General features: G+C 33.4%; 1 protein-coding gene across 1 annotated transcript; it reads left to right on the top strand.

Moving 5' to 3' along the window:
* The first annotated feature begins 331 nt into the window (after positions 1 to 331).
* LOC139857843 (G2/mitotic-specific cyclin-2-like) lies at positions 332 to 26553 on the top strand. Its single transcript, XM_071846716.1, has 11 exons — positions 332 to 386; positions 549 to 684; positions 795 to 848; positions 942 to 993; positions 1257 to 1394; positions 1484 to 1597; positions 2347 to 2439; positions 2589 to 2810; positions 2912 to 3010; positions 3112 to 3290; positions 26400 to 26553. Exons 1-11 carry the CDS (start codon positions 332 to 334, stop codon positions 26551 to 26553), a joined length of 1296 nt encoding a protein of 431 aa, XP_071702817.1.
* The last annotated feature ends 903 nt before the right edge of the window (positions 26554 to 27456 follow it).

Here is a 27456-nt window from a genome sequence, read left to right as displayed (position 1 = left end):
TCAATCGATTTCAATGCAGTTTTTGTGATAATCTCTCTCCTTTGTGTACTAATTTTGTTTTGATTTGAAGAACTTGAAGTTTATTGTGATAAAGGTTAGTTCTTGATTTCTAGGGTTTTATATTGTATCTTGATTAATTCGATTCTGTTATCTTTATTGATTAAAATCGCAATTTGAGTAATGGGTTTTTGTTTTTTGATCGAAAATTTACTTCTATATTGTGTAAGATTAGTGGGGTATGTTGTATTTTTTTTAATTAAATCGATAGTAACATTTATTGGCTTCTTGATTTTGATTCTATTGGGGCTTTTGATTGAATGTAAACAGTGTAATGGCTGGAACTAAAGAGAACGATTCAGACTTAATCCGTTCTACAAAAACTCAAGGTAAACATTAAACTTTATTATAAGCGCTTTATTATATTATATTTTATGTTGTTTTTATATGATGCAGAATGTATATGAAGCGTTTGATGAAATGTGTGAGTGAATAGAAAAATATTATATAAATACAAACCCTAATTAATTTAAAATTTTGATGTCGTTTAGGAGGAGTAGGAGGATTAAAGGCCGTGAATGTGAAATCAGGGGTCCCTGTCAGTAATAATAGGAGGGCACTAAGTGAGATAAACAAGAACATCATCAGAGCTACACCTGCAGACCCTTATGCTTTTGATAATAAGGGGTAAAAACAAATTCAACTCTTTTTTCCATCTTTTTGTGTACTCTTATCAATGGTCTTCACTATTTTTAATTACCCATGTTGATTTTGTCATCTTTCTATTTGTTTTCTAGAAAAAAACCAATCCCTGTTAAGAAATCACTCGTTCCGGCTCATCGACCAGTAACAAGATTGGTAACAGTCGCTTTTTTTGTTCGTTTTGTCTTTGGATATATTGAAATCAAATCTTTATTGAATTCTCATTGTTTGTTGCTTTTTTGCAGGACCTTTAGTGCACAAATCACCAGCAAACCATCACTGCCCTTACCTGAGGTATACACAGTTTATGTACATATAACACCTTAACTTTGGCGAATGATGTGTCAAAATTATTAAATTTAAACACAATTACAAATGGATAAATTCATGTGATAAAACTATATGGAAAAGGTTGTATTTTTGTATAAAATTTGAGCATTATTTCGACCTGTTTGGCCTCTTTGACATTGTATACAATATGGGTGATGTTTTGACCCATTTTTTAGTGCTTATTCTGCAAATGCTGTAAAGGGAAACTTTTTTATTTTATTTAATAGGGAAAGAAGCCAAAAATTCAACCAATCCCGGATGAGAATGATACTGAAGACTTCGATATTGTTGATGTTGAAGATGACTTTAATGCACCAATGTTTGTGCAACACACAGAAGCTATGCTTGAGGAAATTGATAAGATGGTAGTTTGATTATTTTCTTTGATTCTATATTGTTTTATTTAGTCTGTTTGTTATGTTGATCAGTCTACTGAGTCAAATTTGTATTTTAGGATGAAGATGTCTATGAGGAACTGGCATTAGACATTGATGAAGCCGACAAGAATGACCCACTTGCTGTGGTTGAGTATATCGATGAGATTTATTGTCATTATCGGAAACAGGAGGTAATCTTTATAAGTTAATGTTGATATTTCTGTTTAGATCAATAATTGCGATATATGAACAATATAAAAAGTGGGAAATTAGAACAGGTATTACTCTATAATATTTTAGCAGTTTCTTATAATTACAAAAAAGAACTCTTAGAAGATATGGGCTTAGTTGTTTCTATAAAAACATATCAGTTTCTTCATGTTATGTGTTATCTTTAATGGATCAAACAAGTTAATTAAAAAAAAAAGAATAATAACTTGGCAGGGAATGGGTCAAATGGGTGTGTTTCTAGAACATAGAACCTCATATATCACTTTTTGAATGGGTATAAGAAAATGGCTTAAGGGGAAATGGGTCAAATGGTAGGAATTGTCCCAAGTGTACTTCAAATCATACAACTTCATAATCAGGTCAAATGGGTTTGTCAAAATATGGAATGGGTAATATGGGTTGATGTATAATATCTAAACCATAAAGTCCATAGATCACTTTATTGAAACGGGTAAATAAAAAAACACAGCTTTGTTGGAAATGGTTGAAATGGGTTGATAGTTCTTCAACTCTTTATTTTTAAAGCATGAAAAACTCATGAAATATGTCAATTTAATCTTTATACCAAACAATATCCATTCACTAAAATGACTCTAGTCAAAAGCAGTTTGTAAATCTGATTGTAATCCAACATCTATGAAGATACCATAGATGTTGAGCTTGTTAAATCCCAAATACCAATTATCCTAAACTAGCAACTAAATTGCAGATGTTGAGCTGTGTTTCACCAATGTACATGGTACAACAGCAAAATGACATAACTGAAAGGATGAGAAGCATTCTTGTTGACTGGTTAATTGAGGTATGTAAAATTATGCATCGATTATTGCTTCTTTTATTATACTTTATACTAAATACTAAATACTAATACTAATACTAAATAAATAATTGCATAACGGAATTTTATAGTAATTTCTGATGTCCTAAATGATGTAATGAAAATAACAACAGGTTCATTACAAATTTGAACTGATGGAAGAGACCTTATATCTAACGGTCAACCTCATTGACCGATACTTGGAACGTACAACAATACCACGAAAGAAACTGCAGCTTGTTGGAGTGACATCTATGCTTCTTGCATGTAAATACGAAGAGGTTTCTGTGCCTGTTGTTGATGATTTTATAACTATTACAGATAAAGCCTACACAAGAGCTGAAGTTCTCGATACGGTAAAATAATAATTAGACAATTAGATAAAGATGGTCAGTATTGTCTGCTTTCGTTAATTATCATTACCCTCGCTAAAACCCATTCTTGTTGATATTTACAGGAGAAAGAAATAGTGAATACACTTCAATTCAATCTCTCAGTTCCAACTCAGTATGTGTTTGTCAAGAGGTTCCTAAAAGCCGCAGAGTATAACAAAGAGGTCTAATAAGTTTCTTTGTAATTATTATCTATATGATTATGATTATTGTTATGTTATTATTATTGTTTTATAATAGATAGATGTTGTCGTTTTGATTATAGTTGGAGCTGCTATCGTTTTACTTGATTGATTTGTGCTTAGTGGAATACGAAATGGTAAAGTTCCCGCCTTCGTTACTAGCAGCAGCTGCTGTTTTCACTGGTGGATGTACTCTCAACCGATCAAAACAATGGACCAAGACGAGTGAACTTCATTCAAACTATTCTGAGCATCACCTGTTGTAAGTTGTGAAATGTCCCGTTCTTATTGATTAAAAACGTTCCATATTAATTGATTTCGTTGCGAGGTTTTGACCTCTATATGAGACGTTTTTCAAAGACTGCATTCATTTTTAAAACAAACCATAACCTTTATTTCATAAATACAGGTTTAAAAAGCTTTACGTAGATTATCAAATAATGATAATCTAAAATATCCTGTTTACACACGACCATTACATAATGGTTTACAATACAAATATGTTACATCGAAATCAGTTTCTTGAATGCAGTTTTTACACAATATCATACAAACATGGACTCCAAATCTTGTCCTTATTTTAGTATGCAACAGCGGAAGCTCTTAGTATTCACCTGAGAATAAACATGCTTTAAACGTCAACAAAAAATGTTGGTGAGTTATAGGTTTAACCTATATATATCAAATCGTAACAATAGACCACAAGATTTCATATTTCAATACACATCCCATACATAGAGATAAAAATCATTCATATGGTGAACACCTGGTAACCGACAATAACAAGATGCATATATAAGAATATCCCCATCATTCCGGGACACCCTTCGGATATGATATAAATTTCGAAGTACTAAAGCATCCGGTACTTTGGATGGGGTTTGTTAGGCCCAATAGATCTATCTTTAGGATTCGCGTCAATTAGGGTGTCTGTTCCCTAATTCTTAGATTACCAGACTTAATAAAAAGGGGCATATTCGATTTCGATAATTCAACCATAGAATGTAGTTTCACGTACTTGTGTCTATTTTGTAAATCATTTATAAAACCTGCATGTATTCTCATCCCAAAAATATTAGATTTTAAAAGTGGGACTATAACTCACTTTCACAGATTTTTACTTCGTCGGGAAGTAAGACTTGGCCACTGGTTGATTCACGAACCTATAACAATATATACATATATATCAAAGTATGTTCAAAATATATTTACAACACTTTTAATATATTTTGATGTTTTAAGTTTATTAAGTCAGCTGTCCTCGTTAGTAACCTACAACTAGTTGTCCACAGTTAGATGTACAGAAATAAATCGATAAATATTATCTTGAATCAATCCACGACCCAGTGTATACGTATCTCAGTATTGATCACAACTCAAACTATATATATTTTGGAATCAACCTCAACCCTGTATAGCTAACTCCAACATTCACATATAGAGTGTCTATGGTTGTTCCGAAATATATATAGATGTGTCGACATGATAGGTCGAAACATTGTATACGTGTCTATGGTATCTCAAGATTACATAATATACAATACAAGTTGATTAAGTTATGGTTGGAATAGATTTGTTACCAATTTTCACGTAGCTAAAATGAGAAAAATTATCCAATCTTGTTTTACCCATAACTTCTTCATTTTAAATCCGTTTTGAGTGAATCAAATTGCTATGGTTTCATATTGAACTCTATTTTATGAATCTAAACAGAAAATGTATAGGTTTATAGTCGTAAAAATAAGTTACAAGTCGTTTTTGTAAAGATAGTCATTTCAGTCGAAAGAACGACGTCTAGATGACCATTTTAGAAAACATACTTTCACTTTGAGTTTAACCATAATTTTTGGATATAGTTTCATGTTCATAATAAAAATAATTTTCTCAGAATAACAACTTTTAAATCAAAGTTTATCATAGTTTTTAATTAACTAACCCAAAACAGCCCGCGGTGTTACTACGACGGCGTAAATCCGGTTTTACGGTGTTTTTCGTGTTTCCAGGTTTTAAATCATTAAGTTAGCATATCATATAGATATAGAACATGTGTTTAGTTGATTTTAAAAGTCAAGTTAGAAGGATTAACTTTTGTTTGCGAACAAGTTTAGAATTAACTAAACTATGTTCTAGTGATTACAAGTTTAAACCTTCGAATAAGATAGCTTTATATGTATGAATCGAATGATGTTATGAACATCATTACTACCTTAATTTCCTTGGATAAACCTACTGGAAAAGAGAAAAATGGATCTAGCTTCAATGGATCCTTGGATGGCTCGAAGTTCTTGAAGCAGAATCATGACACGAAAACAAGTTCAAGTAAGATCATCACTTGAAATAAGATTGTTATAGTTATAGAAATTGAACCAAAGTTTGAATATGATTATTACCTTGTATTAGAATGATAACCTACTGTAAGAAACAAAGATTTATTGAGGTTGGATGATCACCTTACAAGATTGGAAGTGAGCTAGCAAACTTGAAAGTATTCTTGATGTTATGAAACTAGAACTTTTAGAATTTATGAAGAACACTTAGAACTTGAAGATAGAACTTGAGAGAGATCAATTAGATGAAGAAAATTGAAGAATGAAAGTTTTTGTAGGTGTTTTTGGTCGTTGGTGTATGGATTAGATATAAAGGATATGTAATTTTGTTTTCATGTAAATAAGTCATGAATGATTACTCATATTTTTGTAATTTTATGAGATATTTCATGCTAGTTGCCAAATGATGGTTCCCACATGTGTTAGGTGACTCACATGGGCTGCTAAGAGCTGATCATTGGAGTGTATATACCAATAGTACATACATCTAAAAGCTGTGTATTGTACGAGTACGAATACGGGTGCATACGAGTAGAATTGTTGATGAAACTGAACGAGGATGTAATTGTAAGCATTTTTGTTAAGTAGAAGTATTTTGATAAGTGTATTGAAGTCTTTCAAAAGTGTATAAATACATATTAAAACACTACATGTATATACATTTTAACTGAGTCGTTAAGTCATCGTTAGTCGTTACATGTAAATGTTGTTTTGAAACCTTTAGGTTAACGATCTTGTTAAATGTTGTTAACCCAATGTTTATAATATCAAAAGAGATTTTAAATTATTATATTATCATGATATTATGATGTACGAATATCTCTTAATATGATATATATACATTAAATGTCGTTACAACGATAATCGTTACATATATGTCTCGTTTCAAAATCATTAAGTTAGTAGTCTTGTTTTTACATATGTAGTTCATTGTTAATATACTTAATGATATGTTTAATTATCATAATATAATGTTAACTATATATATAACCATATATATGTCATCATATAGTTTTTACAAGTTTTAACGTTCGTGAATCACCGGTCAACTTGGGTGGTCAATTGTCTATATGAAACCTATTTCAATTAATCAAGTCTTAACAAGTTTGATTGCTTAACATGTTGGAAACATTTAATCATGTAAATATCAATCTCAATTAATATATATAAACATGGAAAAGTTCGGGTCACTACAGTACCTACCCGTTAAATAAATTTCGTCCCGAAATTTTAAGCTGTTGAAGGTGTTGACGAATCTTCTGGAAATAGATGCGGGTATTTCTTCTTCATCTGATCTTCACGCTCCCAGGTGAACTCGAGTCCTCTACGAGCATTCCATTGAACCTTAACAATTGGTATCTTGTTTTGCTTAAGTCTTTTAACCTCACGATCCATTATTTCGACGGGTTCTTCGATGAATTGGAGTTTTTCATTGATTTGGATTTCATCTAACGGAATAGTGAGATCTTCTTTAGCAAAACATTTCTTCAAATTCGAGACGTGGAAAGTGTTATGTACAGCCGCGAGTTGTTGAGGTAACTCAAGTCGGTAAGCTACTGGTCCGACACGATCAATAATCTTGAATGGTCCAATATACCTTGGATTTAATTTCCCTCGTTTACCAAATCGAACAACGCCTTTCCAAGGTGCAACTTTAAGCATGACCATCTCTCCAATTTCAAATTCTATATCTTTTCTTTTAATGTCAGCGTAGCTCTTTTGTCAACTTTGGGCGGTTTTCAACCGTTGTTGAATTTGGATGATCTTCTCGGTAGTTTCTTGTATAATCTCCGGACCCGTAATCTGTCTATCCCCCACTTCACTCCAACAAATCGGAGACCTGCACTTTCTACCATAAAGTGCTTCAAACGGCGCCATCTCAATGCTTGAATGGTAGCTGTTGTTGTAGGAAAATTCTGCTAACGGTAGATGTCGATCCCAACTGTTTCCGAAATCAATAACACATGCTCGTAGCATGTCTTCAAGCGTTTGTATCGTCCTTTCGCTCTGCCCATCAGTTTGTGGATGATAGGCAGTACTCATGTCTAGACGAGTTCCTAATGCTTGCTGTAATGTCTGCCAGAATCTTGAAATAAATCTGCCATCCCTATCAGAGATAATAGAGATTGGTATTCCATGTCTGGAGACGACTTCCTTCAAATACAGTCGTGCTAACTTCTCCATCTTGTCATCTTCTCTTATTGGTAAGAAGTGTGCTGATTTGGTGAGACGATCAATTATTACCCAAATAGTATCAAAACCACTTGCAGTCCTTGGCAATTTAGTGATGAAATCCATGGTAATGTTTTCCCATTTCCATTCCGGGATTTCGGGTTGTTGAAGTAGACCTGATGGTTTCTGATGCTCAGCTTTGACCTTAGAACACGTCAAACATTCTCCTACGTATTTAGCAACATCGGCTTTCATACCCGGCCACCAAAAATGTTTCTTGAGATCCTTGTACATCTTCTCCGTTCCAGGATGTATTGAGTATCTGGTTTTATGAGCTTCTCTAAGTACCATTTCTCTCATATCTCCAAATTTTGGTACCCAAATCCTTTCAGCCCTATACCGGGTTCCGTCTTCCCGAATATTAAGATGCTTCTCCGATCCTTTGGGTATTTCATCCTTTAAATTTCCCTCTTTTAAAACTCCTTGTTGCGCCTCCTTTATTTGAGTAGTAAGGTTAGTGTGAATCATTATATTCATAGATTTTACTCGAATGGGTTCTCTGTCCTTCCTGCTCAAGGCATCGGCTACCACATTTGCCTTCCCCGGGTGGTAACGAATCTCAAAGTCGTAATCATTCAATAATTCAATCCACCTACGCTGCCTCATATTCAGTTGTTTCTGATTAAATATGTGTTGAAGACTTTTGTGGTCGGTATATATAATACTTTTGACCCCATATAAGTAGTGCCTCCAAGTCTTTAATGCAAAAACAACCGCGCCTAATTCCAAATCATGCGTCGTATAATTTTGTTCGTGAATCTTCAATTGTCTAGACGCATAAGCAATCACCTTCGTTGGTTGCATTAATACACAACCGAGACCTTGCTTTGATGCGTCACAATAAATCACAAAATCATCATTCCCTTCAGGCAATGACAATATAGGTGCCGTAGTTAGCTTTTTCTTCAATAACTGAAACGCTTTCTCTTGTTCATCATTCCATTCAAATTTCTTCCCTTTATGCGTTAATGCAGTCAAGGGTTTTGCTATTCTGGAAAAGTCTTGGATGAACCTTCTGTAGTAACCAGCTAGTCCTAAAAACTGGCGTATGTGTTTCGGAGTTTTCGGGGTTTCCCACTTTTCAACAGTTTCTATCTTTGCCGGATCCACCTTAATACCTTCTTTGTTCACTATGTGACCGATGAATTGAACTTCTTCCAACCAAAATGCACACTTTGAAAACTTAGCGTACAATTCTTCCTTCCTCAATACTTCTAACACCTTTCTCAAATGTTCACCGTGTTCTTGGTCATTCTTTGAGTAAATAAGTATGTCATCAATGAAAACAATGACAAACTTATCAAGGTATGGTCCACACACTCGGTTCATAAGGTCCATGAACACAGCTGGTGCATTAGTTAAACCAAACGGCATGACCATAAACTCGTAATGACCGTAACGTGTTCTGAAAGCAGTCTTTGGAATATCATCTTCTTTCACCCGCATTTGATGATACCCGGAACGTAAGTCAATCTTTGAATAAACAGACGAGCCTTGTAGTTGATCAAATAAGTCGTCGATTCTCGGTAGTGGGTAGCGGTTCTTGATGGTAAGTTTGTTCAACTCTCGGTAGTCGATACACAACCTGAATGTACCATCTTTCTTCTTGACAAACAAAACAGGAGCTCCCCACGGTGATGTGCTTGGTCGAATGAAACCACGCTCTAAAAGTTCTTGTAATTGGCTTTGCAGTTCTTTCATCTCGCTGGGTGCAAGTCTGTAAGGAGCACGAGCTATTGGTGCAGCTCCTGGTACAAGATCTATTTGAAATTCAACGGATCGATGTGGGGGTAATCCCGGTAATTCTTTCGGAAATACATCGGGAAATTCTTTTGCAATGGGAACATCATTGATGCTCTTTTCTTCAGTTTGTACTTTCTCGACGTGTGCTAGAACAGCATAGCAACCTTTTCTTATTAGTTTTTGTGCCTTCAAATTACAAATAAGATGTAGCTTCGTGTTGCTGATAAGGCTAAAAAGAAACATATATTTCATAGCAATATCCCTCCTAAATAATAGGTTTTCATATGTAATTGTATTATATTTTCATTGTAATTGTTTAAATAAATAAGTGCGAAGACAAAAGGCGAAAACGAAGATTTGAAGACGCAAACGTCCAAAAAGCTCAAATGTACAAGATACAATCCAAGTGGTTCAAATTATTGATGAGAAACGTCTAAAAATGACAAGAGTACAAGTTACAAAACGCAAAGTACAAGATATTAAATTGTACGCAAGGACGTTCGAAAATTCGGAACCGAGACATGAACAAACTTTCAACGCTTGACGCAACGGAGCTAAAATTACAATTTAACTATGCTCAAGAATATAATATAATATTTAAATAATTCATAATAAGAATAATAATAAATAATAAAAAGTTTTTAATTGAGCATAGTTAAGGGGTCATAAGTGAAAATTTCAAATCACCAATTGCCTATAAAATGGAATTCACGGAGTAATGAAAAAATACACCTTTTCTTCTTTCTTTCTCTTTACATGTAATATATATATTTATAATTATAATTTTAATTTTAGTTTAAGTTTAATAATAATTGGGTTATTGTAAGGAATGTTTTACGGGTTTTAAAGTCGAAACTCTGTCCGTGTAACGCTACACGATTAATAATCACTGTAAGTTATGTTCTTCCTTTTTAAATTAATGTCTCGTAACTAAGTTATTATTATGCTTATTTAAGCCGAAGTAATCGTGATGTTTGACTAAATATTAAGACGGGGTTATTGGATTTTGTACCATAATTAAGGTTTGGGCAAAAGACCGACACTTGTGGAAATTGGACTATTGACTATTAATAGATGGGGGGTATTGTCTAATTGAGTGACAACTCATTGGAGTCTGTCGAACCTATCTTCAAATTAATTATCCTAATAATTAATAATGATTATGGTTGTCCTATTTAGTGACGTTCATATGGAATCTATTATAATCATTTAATTAATTATTCGGGTTGGGTAATTGATTATTCAAACTGATCAAGTGGGTAAATTAATATTCATATCTAATCAAAATAAGGGTAGATTACATACAGTGATAACTGGTGTAATTGTTGACAGAAGTGATAACTGCGTCACAGTTTAAATCCTTAATTAGTTGGAATATTTGACTTCGGATATAAGGGTAATTTGACGAGGACACTCGCACTTTATATTTATGACCGATGGACTATTATGGACAAAAACTAGATATGTATCAAATAAACCAGGACAAAGGACAATTAACCCGAGTAACAATTAATTAAAATCAAAACGTCAAACATCATGATTACGAAAGTTTAAATAAGCATAATCCTTTTATTTCATATTCTATCGCAATTTTATTTATTGTTATTTTATTTATCGTCATTTATTTATTTTACGCACTTTAATTATTGTCATTTATCTTTACGCTTAAAAATATAAAATCGACAAACCGGTCATTAAACGGTAAAAACCCCCCTTTTATAATAATATTACTACTTATATATATATATATATATATATTTATATAAATATAATTTTATAAAAATATAGTACGTAATCACTAGCTCCCTGTGGAACGAACCGGACTTACTAAAAACTACACTACTCTACGATTAGGTACACTGCCTATAGTGTTGTAGCAAGGTTTAGGTATATCCCAACCGTAAATTAATAAAACTTGTGTCATATTTTGTAGTATTTTCTAGTAAAAATAATACTATTTCGTACCCTCACGCTACATCATCAAGTTTTTGGCGCCGCTGCCGGGGAGCGCTAAAACGCTATATTTTTAATTATAATAATATTGAAATAAAATATAATAATATAATAATATTGAAATAGAATATAATAATATAATAATATTGAAATAGAATATAATAATATAATAATATTTTAGAATCAATACCTAAAGTTTTAAAAAGTCGTATTTATTAAATACTTCAGGGGTATATTATGTAACTTATAATTAATAATTTCTATCATGTCGCTTTCATGTGAATAGTAAATTAATTAATTTATTTTCATTTACTATTCATAAATAGTAAATGAATTAAAAAAAAGTTTTGAAAAAAAAATTATAATTATAAAAAATTATTAATTTGTAAAAAAAAATCGTTTTTTTTAAAAAAAAAAATCGTTTTTTTTAAGAAAAAAAAATTTCGTTTTTAAAAAAAAAAAAAAAAATTTGTGTAAAAAAAATCGTTTTTTTAAGAAAAAAAAAATTCGTTTTAAAAAAACAATTGTAAAAAAAAAATCGTTTTTTTAAAAAATTTTTTTTTTAAAAAAAAAAAGTTTTAAAAAAAATTTATATAAAAAAAAAAATTTTTAAAAAAAGAAATTTTAAAATCCTTAAAAAACGAAATATAAAAAAAAATTAAAAAAAAAAGTTTTTTTTTTATTTCCTTTAGATTTTTAGACTCTAGTTACAATTTTTAGTATTAAGTTTAGTTTTGCCTTAGTTATTTTTATTTCTAGAATTTTTAGGTTTGCCGTAAAATCCCTTAAGTGCTTATTCCTTAGACTAAGATTTATGTGCTTTAGAATTTTGCGACGCCGTTTTTCGCGCTACTTTCTTATTCATATTTTTCGAAGCCTATTTTTCGACCTTTTATTTTTCGACCTTTTTCGACGCGTTTTTTTTTCTTTCTTATTTCTCGCTATTCTAGTTTTAGGATAAGATTTTTATTCTACTTCTTATCTAAATTTCTTAAAATTACGAAAATTTATTTTAAGTGGTTAAATTGATAGACATCAAAATTTTCTGGTTCGTAGTAATAGTTGGATTTGTACGTGGACCGGGTTATTGGAGCCAAACAGTACTCAATTATATTGAGACCAAACGAATCCTGCCCCTCTGCTGCATCTTTTGGCTATTCGAAACGTGGGCAAAATCAGAAAAGTCTATTAATTGGATAACTTATATAATTTTTCTTTCCTTTTAAAAACTAATAGGATATTCAGTTAATGCACCGAGTAAAACGTTCACCACCTTTCATACGTTCACCACCTTTCATACGTTCACCACCTATAACTCGATCAAGACATCTAGCCAATATTGTCGCCGTTGATTTTTCTTTAGAATCATCATCTAGTCGACCAAGAACTCCAACTCAAATTTCCGATAATCCATCTTTTGAACCCGACCTCACAATTGAGAATCCGGAGAATATTCAGGGACAATTCCAAGATCCAGAACCACTAATCATTCCTCCTGAACCACAAACCATTAAATCAAAATCTTCTAGTGATTCGTATTCAACAAATTCAATTATGAAAAATCTGGAACCTCTAAGTATGGAAGACCGAATGAGAGCCACACGCACGGGCCAAGGTCACGCCATTATTAAGCCAGACATTAATGCGCCAGATTATGAAATCAAAGGACAAATCCTACACATGGTAACTAATCAGTGCCAATATAGTGGTGCGCCGAAGGAAGATCCAAACGAACATCTTCGTACGTTTAATAGGATCTGTACACTATTCAAAATCCGAGAAGTTGAGGATGAACAGATCTATCTCATGTTGTTTCCCTGGACTTTAAAGGGAGAAGCCAAAGATTGGTTAGAATCGTTACCTGAAGGGGCGATTGACACATGGGATGTTTTAGTTGAGAAATTTCTTAAAAGATTCTTTCCGGCATCTAAAGCCGTGAGACTTCAAGGAGAAATTGTTACGTTCACACAAAAGTCAAATGAAACTCTATATGAGGCGTGGACAAGATTTGGAAAGTTGTTGAGAGGATGTCCTCAACACGGTTTAGACACTTATCAAACAGTACAAATATTCTACCAAGGTGTCAACGTTGCTACACGAAAAGACATCGACATAACAGCTAGTGGTTCCATTATGAAGAAAACCGCAACTGAAGCTTACAAAATTATTGATAACACAGCCTCCCACTCTCATGAGTGGCACCAAGAGAAAGATATATATCGTTCATCTAAAGCGGCTAGAGCCGATTCTAGCCATAACTTTGATTCCGTTTCTGCAAAAATAGATGCTTTCGAGAGACGAATGGAAAAGATGAATAAAGATATTCACGCAATACGAATCAGTTGTGAGCAATGCGGTGGACCACACTTAATGAAAGACTGTCACATTGAACAAATGATGGAACAACATGAGAATGTTGTCTACATGAACCAAAGGCTGGAAAATAGTTATCAGAATAATTATCAACCGCCAAGGCCAAACTTCAATCGAAATCAAAACATTCTTTACAATCCAAAAGGACCCGACAATAACTCGTATAACCTACAAGGTCCGAATAACCAACCAACTCAAAACAACACTTTCAATCAACAAAGACCTGGCTTGTATAAACCACCACAACAAACCGAAGAGAAAAAGTCAAATCTGGAAGAAGTGGTATTTAAGCTAGTTGAATCTCAAACACAATTTATTGAAACTCAAACTCAAATGAATGAGAGGTTTGATCAGTCATTTAGAACTCAACAAGCTTCTATTTTGAATCTAGAAAAACAAGTAGGTACTCTTGTTAGATTGATGAGTGAAAGGAAACAAGGAAAGCTACCGAGTAATACTGATGTAAATCCTCGGAATGAAAATGTTAATATGGTTTCAACAAATTCTGAAAAACCAGCATCAGAAGATGGGGAGGTTTTAGATGTAAGTAACAATGAAGAAGTTACACCACCACCACCACCCGAGTATGTAAAGCCAGTGGTGGCACCATACAGACCACCCATCCCGTTTCCAAGAAAAGGAGTTGAGTATGAGCAAGTAATAGGTAATAAAGTTTGTGATACCTCTGGAAAGAAGAAGAAGAAGAATAAAAAAGTGCAAGAAACAAAAACAGTAGAAGTAAACCCGGTGAAGACAGTTCCACCAAATCCTCCACCTAGGGTAGGTGATCCGGGTGAATTTATTGTTCCTTGTCTACTTAGTGACTGTGTCATGTATGATGCACTAGCAGATTTAGGTTCAAGTGTGAGTGTTATGCCTCTTTCATTATATAAGAGATTAGGTGTAGGTGAGTTAACTCCAACGGATATGAGTGTTCGACTCCTTGATCAAACCATTAAGCACCCAGTTGGAATTGCTGACAACCTACCCGTTCAAGTAGGTAATTTAACCTTTCTAGTCGAATTCATTGTCATTGACATAGAAGAGGACTCAAACGTTCCTCTAATTTTAGGTCGACCATTCTTAGCGTCCACCGGGGCGTTATTTGATGTAATAAAGGGTAGAATGACACTTAGTAATGATGAGAAATCGATCACCTTTATGATTCGAAAGTCTAAATATCCACAAACCAAAACCGTTGAATCGACAAAAACGATTGGTAAGAACCATGTTGTTTTACCAACTCCAATGGTAATGCTTAACAATAATAGAATGCCTAAGTGTGGGGAAAATGAAGTAACACCTAATGATGACTTGATAATAAAGAACCCCATAGTTGATACGAAATTAAATGACCCCGTTATTAACAGTTCAATGAAGAAACTTTTTAAACGGGTTATTGATGCTAAAAGTAAGGGGAACTTTAAGTTATATAACCGGTTAGTATCCAATCTGTCGCCTAAAGAAAAGGCGAAGCTAGTTGAATTTGTGGATATTACGGAAAAAGCTGGTCACTGGCTTAAAGCAAAAGTCACAGATATGCAAGTTGATTATGGTCCAAGAGAAATTGACGATGAAGTTAATCACAATTTCGACACCACATCTACCTAAGTGTGAGGAGATTCAAATATTCTAAAAAGAAAATGCTGTTTGGAGTTAGTTGTTCTGTTCTCGTGTAGTTCCGAGAATGGAATCCGATTGGTCTTTTCCACTAGCAGACACTAAAGAACTAGTTTTCTCCCCCCATTCTGAATTTTTTTGTTTTTTAGGTTTTATATGAAATTAATATGTTTTCTTTTTAAGTTTTGTGTGAATTTAAAAACAAAAATTTACTTTATTTCATTAAGTTGAAAAAAAATGATTTCTAAAATTCGTCGTGAGTTGAAGACTAGGTCGTTGAGCCGAAATTACTTTACCCGAGGGCGGGGCGAAAAATTTTGTCATCATTATTTTTAATTTTATTGATTTAAAGTATGCAAAAAAAATATATATATATTTGATTTTATAAATTTTTGAACGTGGGGTAATATACCTAACTTTAAAAATATGTATATATGTTTGTATTTTATCATGTAAACAACAGAGTAAAACAACGCACTTTCAAAGACTAACATTAAGTTCAGCAAAAGCTACTGATTTTGACGACAAGATGCAAAACAACAAATGTGATATAATAAATGAAGGAATGAACGATGAGGCGCGCCATCTATCATTCGACGAGCTTTGTAATTACAAACTGGGTATTTTTAATCACTTTCCTACACTAATCACCCTCATGAATTTATAATTATAGTCTGATTTCATGCAAATGAGGGCATTGCATGATCTCAAGTGTGGGGAAGGGTTATAAATTCTCTCGGGTTTATACTTGGCTTATTTTCTAAATATTATGAAAATTTTAAAATTTTTTAACTAAATGAATTCAAAATCATGTTTATACATATTTATGATCGATAAAACTAGGTGTTAATGCCGAAATTATTGTTACCTCGGAAAGGACATAAATTGAGAAACAACTAAAACGCTTGAATTTATTTATTAAGATATAAAAAGACGCATGAAAAAAGCCAAGTGTGGGGAGAATGTACCAAGTTATTCAATTAAAAACTATCTATCACATGTTTTTGTAAAGTTATTTCAGGTGCTTTTACTTTGGACTAAATTAACTGGTTTACCCGATTTACTGTAAGAAAGATGGATCTACACGATGAATCAATTCCATCATTAAAAGGAAGTAAAGTCTTCCGAAAAAGAAACGCGCTTCTTGATTTAGGTCATGAAGTTGTTGTTCAGACCAGCTGTAGGTTGACGAAAAATCTAGAAAAGTCATCTCTAAAATCAGCAGGAAATCCACGGACCTCAGCATCAAACAGGGTCGCCATGTGGTCAGATTTATCCTAACCATGAGAAGGATTTATCTCGCATAATGGGGGGGCACCGTGCAAATTAGCTTGATAAGACTAATGAATCAAATCCCCAGAAAGGATAATCTCCTTAAAGATCAAAAATCAGCTTTTAAGACTGATATTACTCAATCCTAGAGATTGACCTTAAAGATTGAGAATTACAAACTCATGGAATTCAATGATATCTAAACTCGAGCTTGAACGAGAAAATATTTTGATCAAAAATAAAACCGATTTGTTTTCTGAAAACCTATTTTCAATGCGTTCATTACCATTGAACGTAAAATCCTGAGAATTCACCTGGAATTCATTAGGTCACCTGAACCAAATCGGGTGTCAACCGTAAGAACGGTGGTTGCATAGCATGGTCGGAGACAGGACCTTGTGCCAGACCAAAAAATCATAGGATGATCTTTACTATTGCTCCTACAAAGGATAGTACTAGCATCCGACACGTTTTAAGACCATAATCATATGCATGTCATTAGACATTGCCTTAACAGTTTCTTGTTCATCGCTTTCCTTTACAGCCGGACGGTAGTTTACCGAAAGGTAATATACGGAACAAGTAAACTGGACGTGTTGCTTTCCCAATACAAGGTTAGCAAGTGGGTAACACAAAATCACAAGTGTTGAGCTAAAATTTTCAAATCTGAAACCCACACAACCCACAAAAAAATATTTTGCAAACACCGGTGAAGGGTTATTCCGGAAAACTTATCTAGGGTAAAAGCTAGATTAAATTTTCAAAAAGATCAAATGTTTTCATAAAGATCCAATTTCCTAACGGATCTAAATTTTCATAGTCATGTGGAACTGTAAACCGCCTTTCAAATGTGCACTTTACTTTGGAAACCGAAAGTAAATCGGCTATTTGATTGCAAGTGTCGTTGACCTAAACCCGAGGCAACTGTGGATGACACACCCACCTTTAACCATGGTTCTATCGTTACTATCATTGTTTATACCACCATATCAAAATCACTGATGTACAAAGTGTGATGAATAAAAAAGTGATTCATGCATGTTTTTATTTCAAGTTCTGTATTGCTTGAGGACAAGCAACGCTCAAGTGTGGGGGTATTTGATAAGGCTAAAAAGGAACATATATTTCATAGCAATATCCCTCCTAAATAATAGGTTTTCATATGTAATTGTATTATATTTTCATTGTAATTGTTTAAATAAATAAGTGCGAAGACAAAAGGCGAAAACGAAGATTTGAAGACGCAAACGTCCAAAAAGCTCAAATGTACAAGATACAATCCAAGTGGTTCAAATTATTGATGAGAAACGTCTAAAAATGACAAGAGTACAAGTTACAAAACGCAAAGTACAAGATATTAAATTGTACGCAAGGACGTTCGAAAATTCGGAACCGAGACATGAACCAACTTTCAACGCTTGACGCAACGGAGCTAAAATTACAATTTAACTATGCTCAAGAATATAATATAATATTTAAATAATTCATAATAAGAATAATAATAAATAATAAAAAGTTTTTAATTGAGCATAGTTAAGGGGTCATAAGTGAAAATTTCAAATCACCAATTGCCTATAAAATGGAATTCACGGAGTAATGAAAAAATACACCTTTTCTTCTTTCTTTCTCTTTACATGTAATATATATATTTATAATTATAATTTTAATTTTAGTTTAAGTTTAATAATAATTGGGTTATTGTAAGGAATGTTTTACGGGTTTTAAAGTCGAAACTCTGTCCGTGTAACGCTACACGATTAATAATCACTGTAAGTTATGTTCTTCCTTTTTAAATTAATGTCTCGTAACTAAGTTATTATTATGCTTATTTAAGCCGAAGTAATCGTGATGTTTGACTAAATATTAAGACGGGGTTATTGGATTTTGTACCATAATTAAGGTTTGGGCAAAAGACCGACACTTGTGGAAATTGGACTATTGACTATTAATAGATGGGGGGTATTGTCTAATTGAGTGACAACTCATTGGAGTCTGTCGAACCTATCTTCAAATTAATTATCCTAATAATTAATAATGATTATGGTTGTCCTATTTAGTGACGTTCATATAGAATCTATTATAATCATTTAATTAATTATTCGGGTTGGGTAATTGATTATTCAAACTGATCAAGTGGGTAAATTAATATTCATATCTAATCAAAATAAGGGTAGATTACATACAGTGATAACTGGTGTAATTGTTGACAGAAGTGATAACTGCGTCACAGTTTAAATCCTTAATTAGTTGGAATATTTGACTTCGGGTATAAGGGTAATTTGACGAGGACACTCGCACTTTATATTTATGACCGATGGACTATTATGGACAAAAACCAGATATGTATCAAATAAACCAGGACAAAGGACAATTAACCCGAGTAACAATTAATTAAAATCAAAACGTCAAACATCATGATTACGAAAGTTTAAATAAGCATAATCCTTTTATTTCATATTCTATCGCAATTTTATTTATTGTTATTTTATTTATCGTCATTTATTTATTTTACGCACTTTAATTATTGTCATTTATCTTTACGCTTAAAAATATAAAATCGACAAACCGGTCATTAAACGGTAAAAACCCCCCTTTTATAATAATATTACTACTTATATATATATATATTTATATAAATATAGTTTTATAAAAATATAGTACGTAATCACTAGCTCCCTGTGGAACGAACCGGACTTACTAAAAACTACACTACTCTACGATTAGGTACACTGTCTATAGTGTTGTAGCAAGGTTTAGGTATATCCCAACCGTAAATTAATAAAACTTGTGTCATATTTTGTAGTATTTCCTAGTAAAAATAATACTATTTCGTACCCTCACGCTACATCATCAGTTGCCCTTTTCTCCGTACACCATTAAGGGTTTTCCTTTTTCTCGTATAATGCGAATTGCATTTTTGTAACAAACGATCTCTGCTTTCACTTCTTTCAACCAGTCCATACCGATTATCACATTAAAACTCCCTAACTCTACTGGTATCAAATCAATCTTAAATGTTTCGCTAACCAGTTTAATTTCTCGATTCCGACATATATTATCTGCTGAAATTAATTTACCATTTGCTAATTCGAGTAAAAATTTACTATCCAAAGGCGTCAATGGACAACTTAATTTAGCACAAAAATCTCTACTCATATAGCTTCTATCCGCACCCGAATCAAATAAAACGTAAGCAGATTTATTGTCAATAAGAAACGTACCCGTAACAAGCTCCGGGTCTTCCTGTGCCTCTGCCGCATTAATATTGAAAACTCTTCCGCGGCCTTGTCCATTCGTGTTCTCCTGGTTCGGGCAATTTCTAATAATGAGGCCCGGTTTTCCACATTTATAACAAACTACATTGGCATAACTTGCTCCAACACTACTTGCTCCGCCATTACTCGTTCCGACACCATTTGTTCCTTTCGTTCTATTAACCCCTGGTCCGTAGACCTCACACTTCGCCGCGCTATGACCATTTCTTTTACACTTGTTGCAAAATTTGGTGCAGAACCCCGAGTGATACTTTTCACACCTTTGGCATAGCTGCTTCTGATTGTTGTTGTTGTTGCGGTTATTATTGTTATTGGGATGATTGTTGTAGTTGCTGCTGTTGTTGTTGTTGTTGTTGTTGTTGTTGTTGTTGGGCCGTTTGTTGTAGTTGCGATTGATGTTGCGATTGTTGGGATAATTGTTGCGATTATTGTTGTAATTGCTGTTGTTGTTGTATTGGTGATTCTTATCACCGTTTTCCTCCCACTTTCTTTTAACTTGCTTCACATTGGCCTCTTCAGCAGTCTGTTCTTTAATTCTTTCTTCAATCTGGTTCACTAGTTTGTGAGCCATTCTACATGCCTGTTGTATGGAGGCGGGCTCGTGTGAACTTATATCTTCTTGGATTCTTTCCGGTAATCCTTTCACAAACGCGTCGATCTTCTCTTCCTCATCTTCGAATGCTCCCGGACACAATAGGCACAATTCTGTGAATCGTCTTTCGTACGTGGTAATATCAAATCCTTGGGTTCGTAACCCTCTAAGTTCTGTCTTGAGCTTATTGACCTCGGTTCTGGGACGGTACTTCTCGTTCATCAAGTGCTTGAATGCTGACCACGGTAGTGCGTACGCATCATCTTGTCCCACTTGCTATAGATAGGTATTCCACCATGTTAACGCAGAACCTGTGAAGGTATGCGTAGCGTACTTCACTTTGTCCTCTTCAGTACACTTACTTATGACAAACACCGATTCAACCTTCTCGGTCCACCGTTTCAATCCGATCGGTCCTTTGGTTCCATCAAATTCCAAAGGTTTGCAGGCAGTGAATTCTTTGTAGGTGCATCCTACACGATTTCCTGTACTGCTAGATCCAAGGTTATTGTTGGTATGTAGCGCAGCCTGTACTGCGGCTATGTTTGAAGCTAGAAAAGTACGGAATTTCTCTTCATTCATATTCACGGTGTGTCGAGTAGTCGGTGCCATTTCCTTCAAAATAGTTAAATGGAACAAGTTAATCATACAGAATATTAAGAGTAGTTAATAGTATTTCGTAGCATAATATGAACTCATTTATAAAAGCTTTTTCTTCATATTAGCGTTTTATAAGTTTAAATTAGGGTAGTACCTACCCGTTAAGTTCATACTTAGTAGCTAATATACAATTCAACTACTACAATTCTATATGAAAAACTGATTATAATAATATTTCGCGTTCAAACTTTTACACAATATTTTACAAACTTACAATACCGCTTATTTTACATATAGCATGAAATATAGCACACAATAAATTTGATACAAGATGGTTGTGAAGATAATTCTAGCTAGTACACAAGTCGTTCAGCAAAGGCAATAAAGACACGTAATTCATACGTCCAGAAACAAGTCATGCATTCTGGTTTTACTAGGATTACTTCCCATCCTTGGTCTTGTGGAACATAACCGTTATGGCAGTTGATAAGACAGCGTGTTGTAACGTCGTCAAAGGGACGAGGGTTACGTAATGTCCAACAGTCCCGTAACAATCTAAAAACCTCATTTCTTACCCCAATTACCGACTCCGTCACTTGTGGGAACTTTTTGTTTAATAGTTGTAGCCCGATGTTCTTGTTCTCACTTTGGTGAGAAGCGAACATTACTAATCCGTAAGCATATCATGCTTCTTTATGTTGCATGTTAGCCGCTTTTTCTAAATCACGAAGTCCAATATTCGGATATATTGAGTCAAAATAATTTCTTAACCCATTGCGTAAAATAGCATTTGGGTTCCCCGCAATATATGCGTCAAAGTAAACACATCGTAACTTATGGATTTCCCAATGTGATATCCCCCATCTTTCGAACGAAAGCCTTTTATAAACCAAGGCATTCTTGGAACGTTCTTCGAATGTCTTACAAACTGATCTCGCCTTAAATAGTTGTGCCGAAGAATTCTGACCGACTCTAGACAAGATTTCATCAATCATGTCTCCGGGTAGGTCTCTTAAAATATTGGGTTGTCTATCCATTTTGTGTTTTTATACTGTAAAATAGACAAGAGTTAGATTCATAAAAAAAAATACTTATTAATACAAGCAATTTTTACATATATCATAAAGCATAAGCACACTATATTACATATATTACACCACACGAATACAACTATCTTATTCCGACTCGCTTGTTTCTTCTTCTTCGGTTTTGGTTCGTTTTGCCAAGTTTCTAGGGATATATGATGTTCCCCTAATACGAGCCGTCGTGATCCACATTGGTTTAGAAAAACCTGGTGGTTTAAAGGTTCCCGGGTCATTGTTACAACTTAAGGACTTCGGGGGTTGACGATACATATAAAGTTCATCGGGGTTGGAATTAGATTTCTCTATTTTTATGCCCTTTCCCTTATTATTTTCTTTTGCCTTTTTAAATTCAGTTGGGGTAATTTCTATAACATCATCGGAATTCTCGTCGGAATCCGATTCATCGGAGAATTGGTAATCCTCCCAATATTTTGCTTCCTTGGCGGAAACACCATTGACCATAATTAACCTTGGTCGGTTGGTTGAGGATTTTCTTTTACTTAATCGTTTTATTATTTCCCCCACCGGTTCTATTTCTTCATCCGGTTCCGATTCTTCTTCCGGTTCCGATTCTTCTTCCGGTTCCGACTCTTCTTCCGGTTCCTCTTCGGGAACTTGTGAATCAGTCCACGAATCATTCCAATTTACATTTGACTCTTCATTATTATTAGGTGAGTCAATGGGACTTGTTCTAGAGGTAGACATCTATCACATAATATCAAACGCGTTAAGAGATTAATATATCACATAATATTCACATGTTAAAAATATATAGTTTCCAACAAAATTTGTTAAGCAATCATTTTTCAAGTAAACACGGTCGAAGTCCAGACTCACTAATGCATCCTAACAAACTCGATAAGACACACTAATGCAAAATTCTGGTTCTCTAAGACCAACGCTCGGATACCAACTGAAATGTCCCGTTCTTATTGATTAAAAACGTTCCATATTAATTGATTTCGTTGCGAGGTTTTGACCTCTATATGAGACGTTTTTCAAAGACTGCATTCATTTTTAAAACAAACCATAACCTTTATTTCATAAATAAAGGTTTAAAAAGCTTTACGTAGATTATCAAATAATGATAATCTAAAATATCCTGTTTACACACGACCATTACATAATGGTTTACAATACAAATATGTTACATCGAAATCAGTTTCTTGAATGCAGTTTTTACACAATATCATACAAACATGGACTCCAAATCTTGTCCTTATTTTAGTATGCAACAGCGGAAGCTCTTAGTATTCACCTGAGAATAAACATGCTTTAAACGTCAACAAAAAATGTTGGTGAGTTATAGGTTTAACCTATATATATCAAATCGTAACAATAGACCACAAGATTTCATATTTCAATACACATCCCATACATAGAGATAAAAATCATTCATATGGTGAACACCTGGTAACCGACAATAACAAGATGCATATATAAGAATATCCCCATCATTCCGGGACACCCTTCGGATATGATATAAATTTCAAAGTACTAAAGCATCCGGTACTTTGGATGGGGTTTGTTAGGCCCAATAGATCTATCTTTAGGATTCGCGTCAATTAGGGTGTCTGTTCCCTAATTCTTAGATTACCAGACTTAATAAAAAGGGGCATATTCGATTTCGATAATTCAACCATAGAATGTAGTTTCACGTACTTGTGTCTATTTTGTAAATCATTTATAAAACCTGCATGTATTCTCATCCCAAAAATATTAGATTTTAAAAGTGGGACTATAACTCACTTTCACAGATTTTTACTTCGTCGGGAAGTAAGACTTGGCCACTGGTTGATTCACGAACCTATAACAATATATACATATATATCAAAGTATGTTCAAAATATATTTACAACACTTTTAATATATTTTGATGTTTTAAGTTTATTAAGTCAGCTGTCCTCGTTAGTAACCTACAACTAGTTGTCCACAGTTAGATGTACAGAAATAAATCGATAAATATTATCTTGAATCAATCCACGACCCAGTGTATACGTATCTCAGTATTGATCACAACTCAAACTATATATATTTTGGAATCAACCTCAACCCTGTATAGCTAACTCCAACATTCACATATAGAGTGTCTATGGTTGTTCCGAAATATATATAGATGTGTCGACATGATAGGTCGAAACATTGTATACGTGTCTATGGTATCTCAAGATTACATAATATACAATACAAGTTGATTAAGTTATGGTTGGAATAGATTTGTTACCAATTTTCACGTAGCTAAAATGAGAAAAATTATCCAATCTTGTTTTACCCATAACTTCTTCATTTTAAATCCATTTTGAGTGAATCAAATTACTATGGTTTCATATTGAACTCTATTTTATGAATCTAAACATAAAATGTATAGGTTTATAGTCGTAAAAATAAGTTACAAGTTGTTTTTGTAAAGGTAGTCATTTCAGTCGAAAGAACGACGTCTAGATGACCATTTTAGAAAACATACTTCCACTTTGAGTTTAACCATAATTTTTGGATATAGTTTCATGTTCATAATAAAAATCATTTTCTCAGAATAACAACTTTTAAATCAAAGTTTATCATAGTTTTTAATTAACTAACCCAAAACAGCCCGCGGTGTTACTACGACGGCGTAAATCCGGTTTTACGGTGTTTTTCGTGTTTCCAGGTTTTAAATCATTAAGTTAGCATATCATATAGATATAGAACATGTGTTTAGTTGATTTTAAAAGTCAAGTTAGAAGGATTAACTTTTGTTTGCGAACAAGTTTAGAATTAACTAAACTATGTTCTAGTGATTACAAGTTTAAACCTTCGAATAAGATAGCTTTATATGTATGAATCGAATGATGTTATGAACATCATTACTACCTTAATTTCCTTGGATAAACCTACTGGAAAAGAGAAAAATGGATCTAGCTTCAATGGATCCTTGGATGGCTCGAAGTTCTTGAAGCAGAATCATGACACGAAAACAAGTTCAAGTAAGATCATCACTTGAAATAAGATTGTTATAGTTATAGAAATTGAACCAAAGTTTGAATATGATTATTACCTTGTATTAGAATGATAACCTACTGTAAGAAACAAAGATTTCTTGAGGTTGGATGATCACCTTACAATATTGGAAGTGAGCTAGCAAACTTGAAAGTATTCTTGATGTTATGAAACTAGAACTTTTGGAATTTATGAAGAACACTTAGAACTTGAAGATAGAACTTGAGAGAGATCAATTAGATGAAGAAAATTGAAGAATGAAAGTTTTTGTAGGTGTTTTTGGTCGTTGGTGTATGGATTAGATATAAAGGATATGTAATTTTGTTTTCATGTAAATAAGTCATGAATGATTACTCATATTTTTGTAATTTTATGAGATATTTCATGCTAGTTGCCAAATGATGGTTCCCACATGTGTTAGGTGACTCACATGGGCTGCTAAGAGCTGATCATTAGAGTGTATATACCAATAGTACATACATCTAAAAGCTGTGTATTGTACGAGTACGAATACGGGTGCATACGAGTAGAATTGTTGATGAAACTGAACGAGGATGTAATTGTAAGCATTTTTGTTAAGTAGAAGTATTTTGATAAGTGTATTGAAGTCTTTCAAAAGTGTATAAATACATATTAAAACACTACATGTATATACATTTTAACTGAGTCGTTAAGTCATCGTTAGTCGTTACATGTAAATGTTGTTTTGAAACCTTTAGGTTAACGATCTTGTTAAATGTTGTTAACCCAATGTTTATAATATCAAAAGAGATTTTAAATTATTATATTATCATGATATTATGATGTACGAATATCTCTTAATATGATATATATACATTAAATGTCGTTACAACGATAATCGTTACATATATGTCTCGTTTCAAAATCATTAAGTTAGTAGTCTTGTTTTTACATATGTAGTTCATTGTTAATATACTTAATGATATGTTTAATTATCATAATATAATGTTAACTATATATATAACCATATATATGTCATCATATAGTTTTTACAAGTTTTAACGTTCGTGAATCACCGGTCAACTTGGGTGGTCAATTGTCTATATGAAACCTATTTCAATTAATCAAGTCTTAACAAGTTTGATTGCTTAACATGTTGGAAACATTTAATCATGTAAATATCAATCTCAATTAATATATATAAACATGGAAAAGTTCGGGTCACTACAAGTTGTAACTTGTTTCTATTAGATCAATACTATAAAGGGATCACAAATGATTTTATTATATTAAATGTTGTCTTTATTGATTGATTGATAATTGTTATACATTGCTGAGTTGGCATTTCAATTTCAATTTCAGGGAATGCTCGAAGATGATGGTGTGTCTACACCAGAAATCAGGAAGTGGAAAACATGTTTCAGTATTCAAGAAGTACAGCACCTCAAAATATGGCCATGCTGCTCGAACCGAACCTGCTAACTTCATGTTAGAGGAGGAGGACCTTTGGGCTTGATTAATGAATTAATGAATGAATGAATGAATGAATATGGAGTTCACAAGTAAATTTGTGACTGAAACCACATTTTGGGTGGTTTAATCTTTCTTTATGCAGCGCGCAGCGAGCAGCAACCTAAGTTGCCAGTCGTCTTGTCTTCTAGGTTGTTTTAACTTCTGCTAGATCATCTGTGAGTGATCCTTTTGATGATGTCTAAACCAGTTTACAGTGCTTTAAATAAATATTGTTTATATGTATGTGAAAGACATATATGTATGTTATTAGTGTTTCTTATGATGATGGTCTTGAACTGCATTATATTATATTACTCTTATATATATTTTGGTTAGTCTGACAGTTATTGGAAAACAAAATGTGACAATCTATCAAGCGTTTATGATTTAACTGCTCTAACTTTAAATGGATTTCCACTTTTGTTTCCTTTCTTCCCATCTGTTTTCTTCTTCCTTCTTTTCTCGCCCGGTCGTGTTTTTGCATAGGAGCTCGCTTAGTCATTGTTGTTCAAGTCGACACCGTTGCCTTACCTCCTTCGGATGATTTGAGTCGCAGGTCGTCCAGTTACTCACAGGGGAAGTTTTTGAACAAGTTTACACAAGTCAAGTCTCTATATTACCGCCATTATGGACTTCAAAATTCTTTTTGATTTGTTGAAGAGGAAGATTAAATTTGATTCCATAGTTGATTCGTTTGTATTCCTGTCGCCGCATTCATTTTACCAAACTAATACTATGACACTGGCGCATTATTGTCTGTTCAATGCGAATCTTTTGTTGGCGATTTTAGTGAAATCAAGCAATCACATTTTTAGAGGATTGGATTTACTAGGTTGAAAGTGGAAGTGATCCTTTGATATCCTACACAAATTTGGTCAAGTATGGAGTACACGTTCGTAAAGGGTTA

This window comes from Rutidosis leptorrhynchoides, chromosome 1 (assembly GCF_046630445.1).
Source record: "Rutidosis leptorrhynchoides isolate AG116_Rl617_1_P2 chromosome 1, CSIRO_AGI_Rlap_v1, whole genome shotgun sequence".
NCBI classification, from domain to species: Eukaryota; Viridiplantae; Streptophyta; class Magnoliopsida; order Asterales; family Asteraceae; genus Rutidosis; species Rutidosis leptorrhynchoides.
This window is presented reverse-complemented; position numbering and strand designations above follow the sequence as displayed.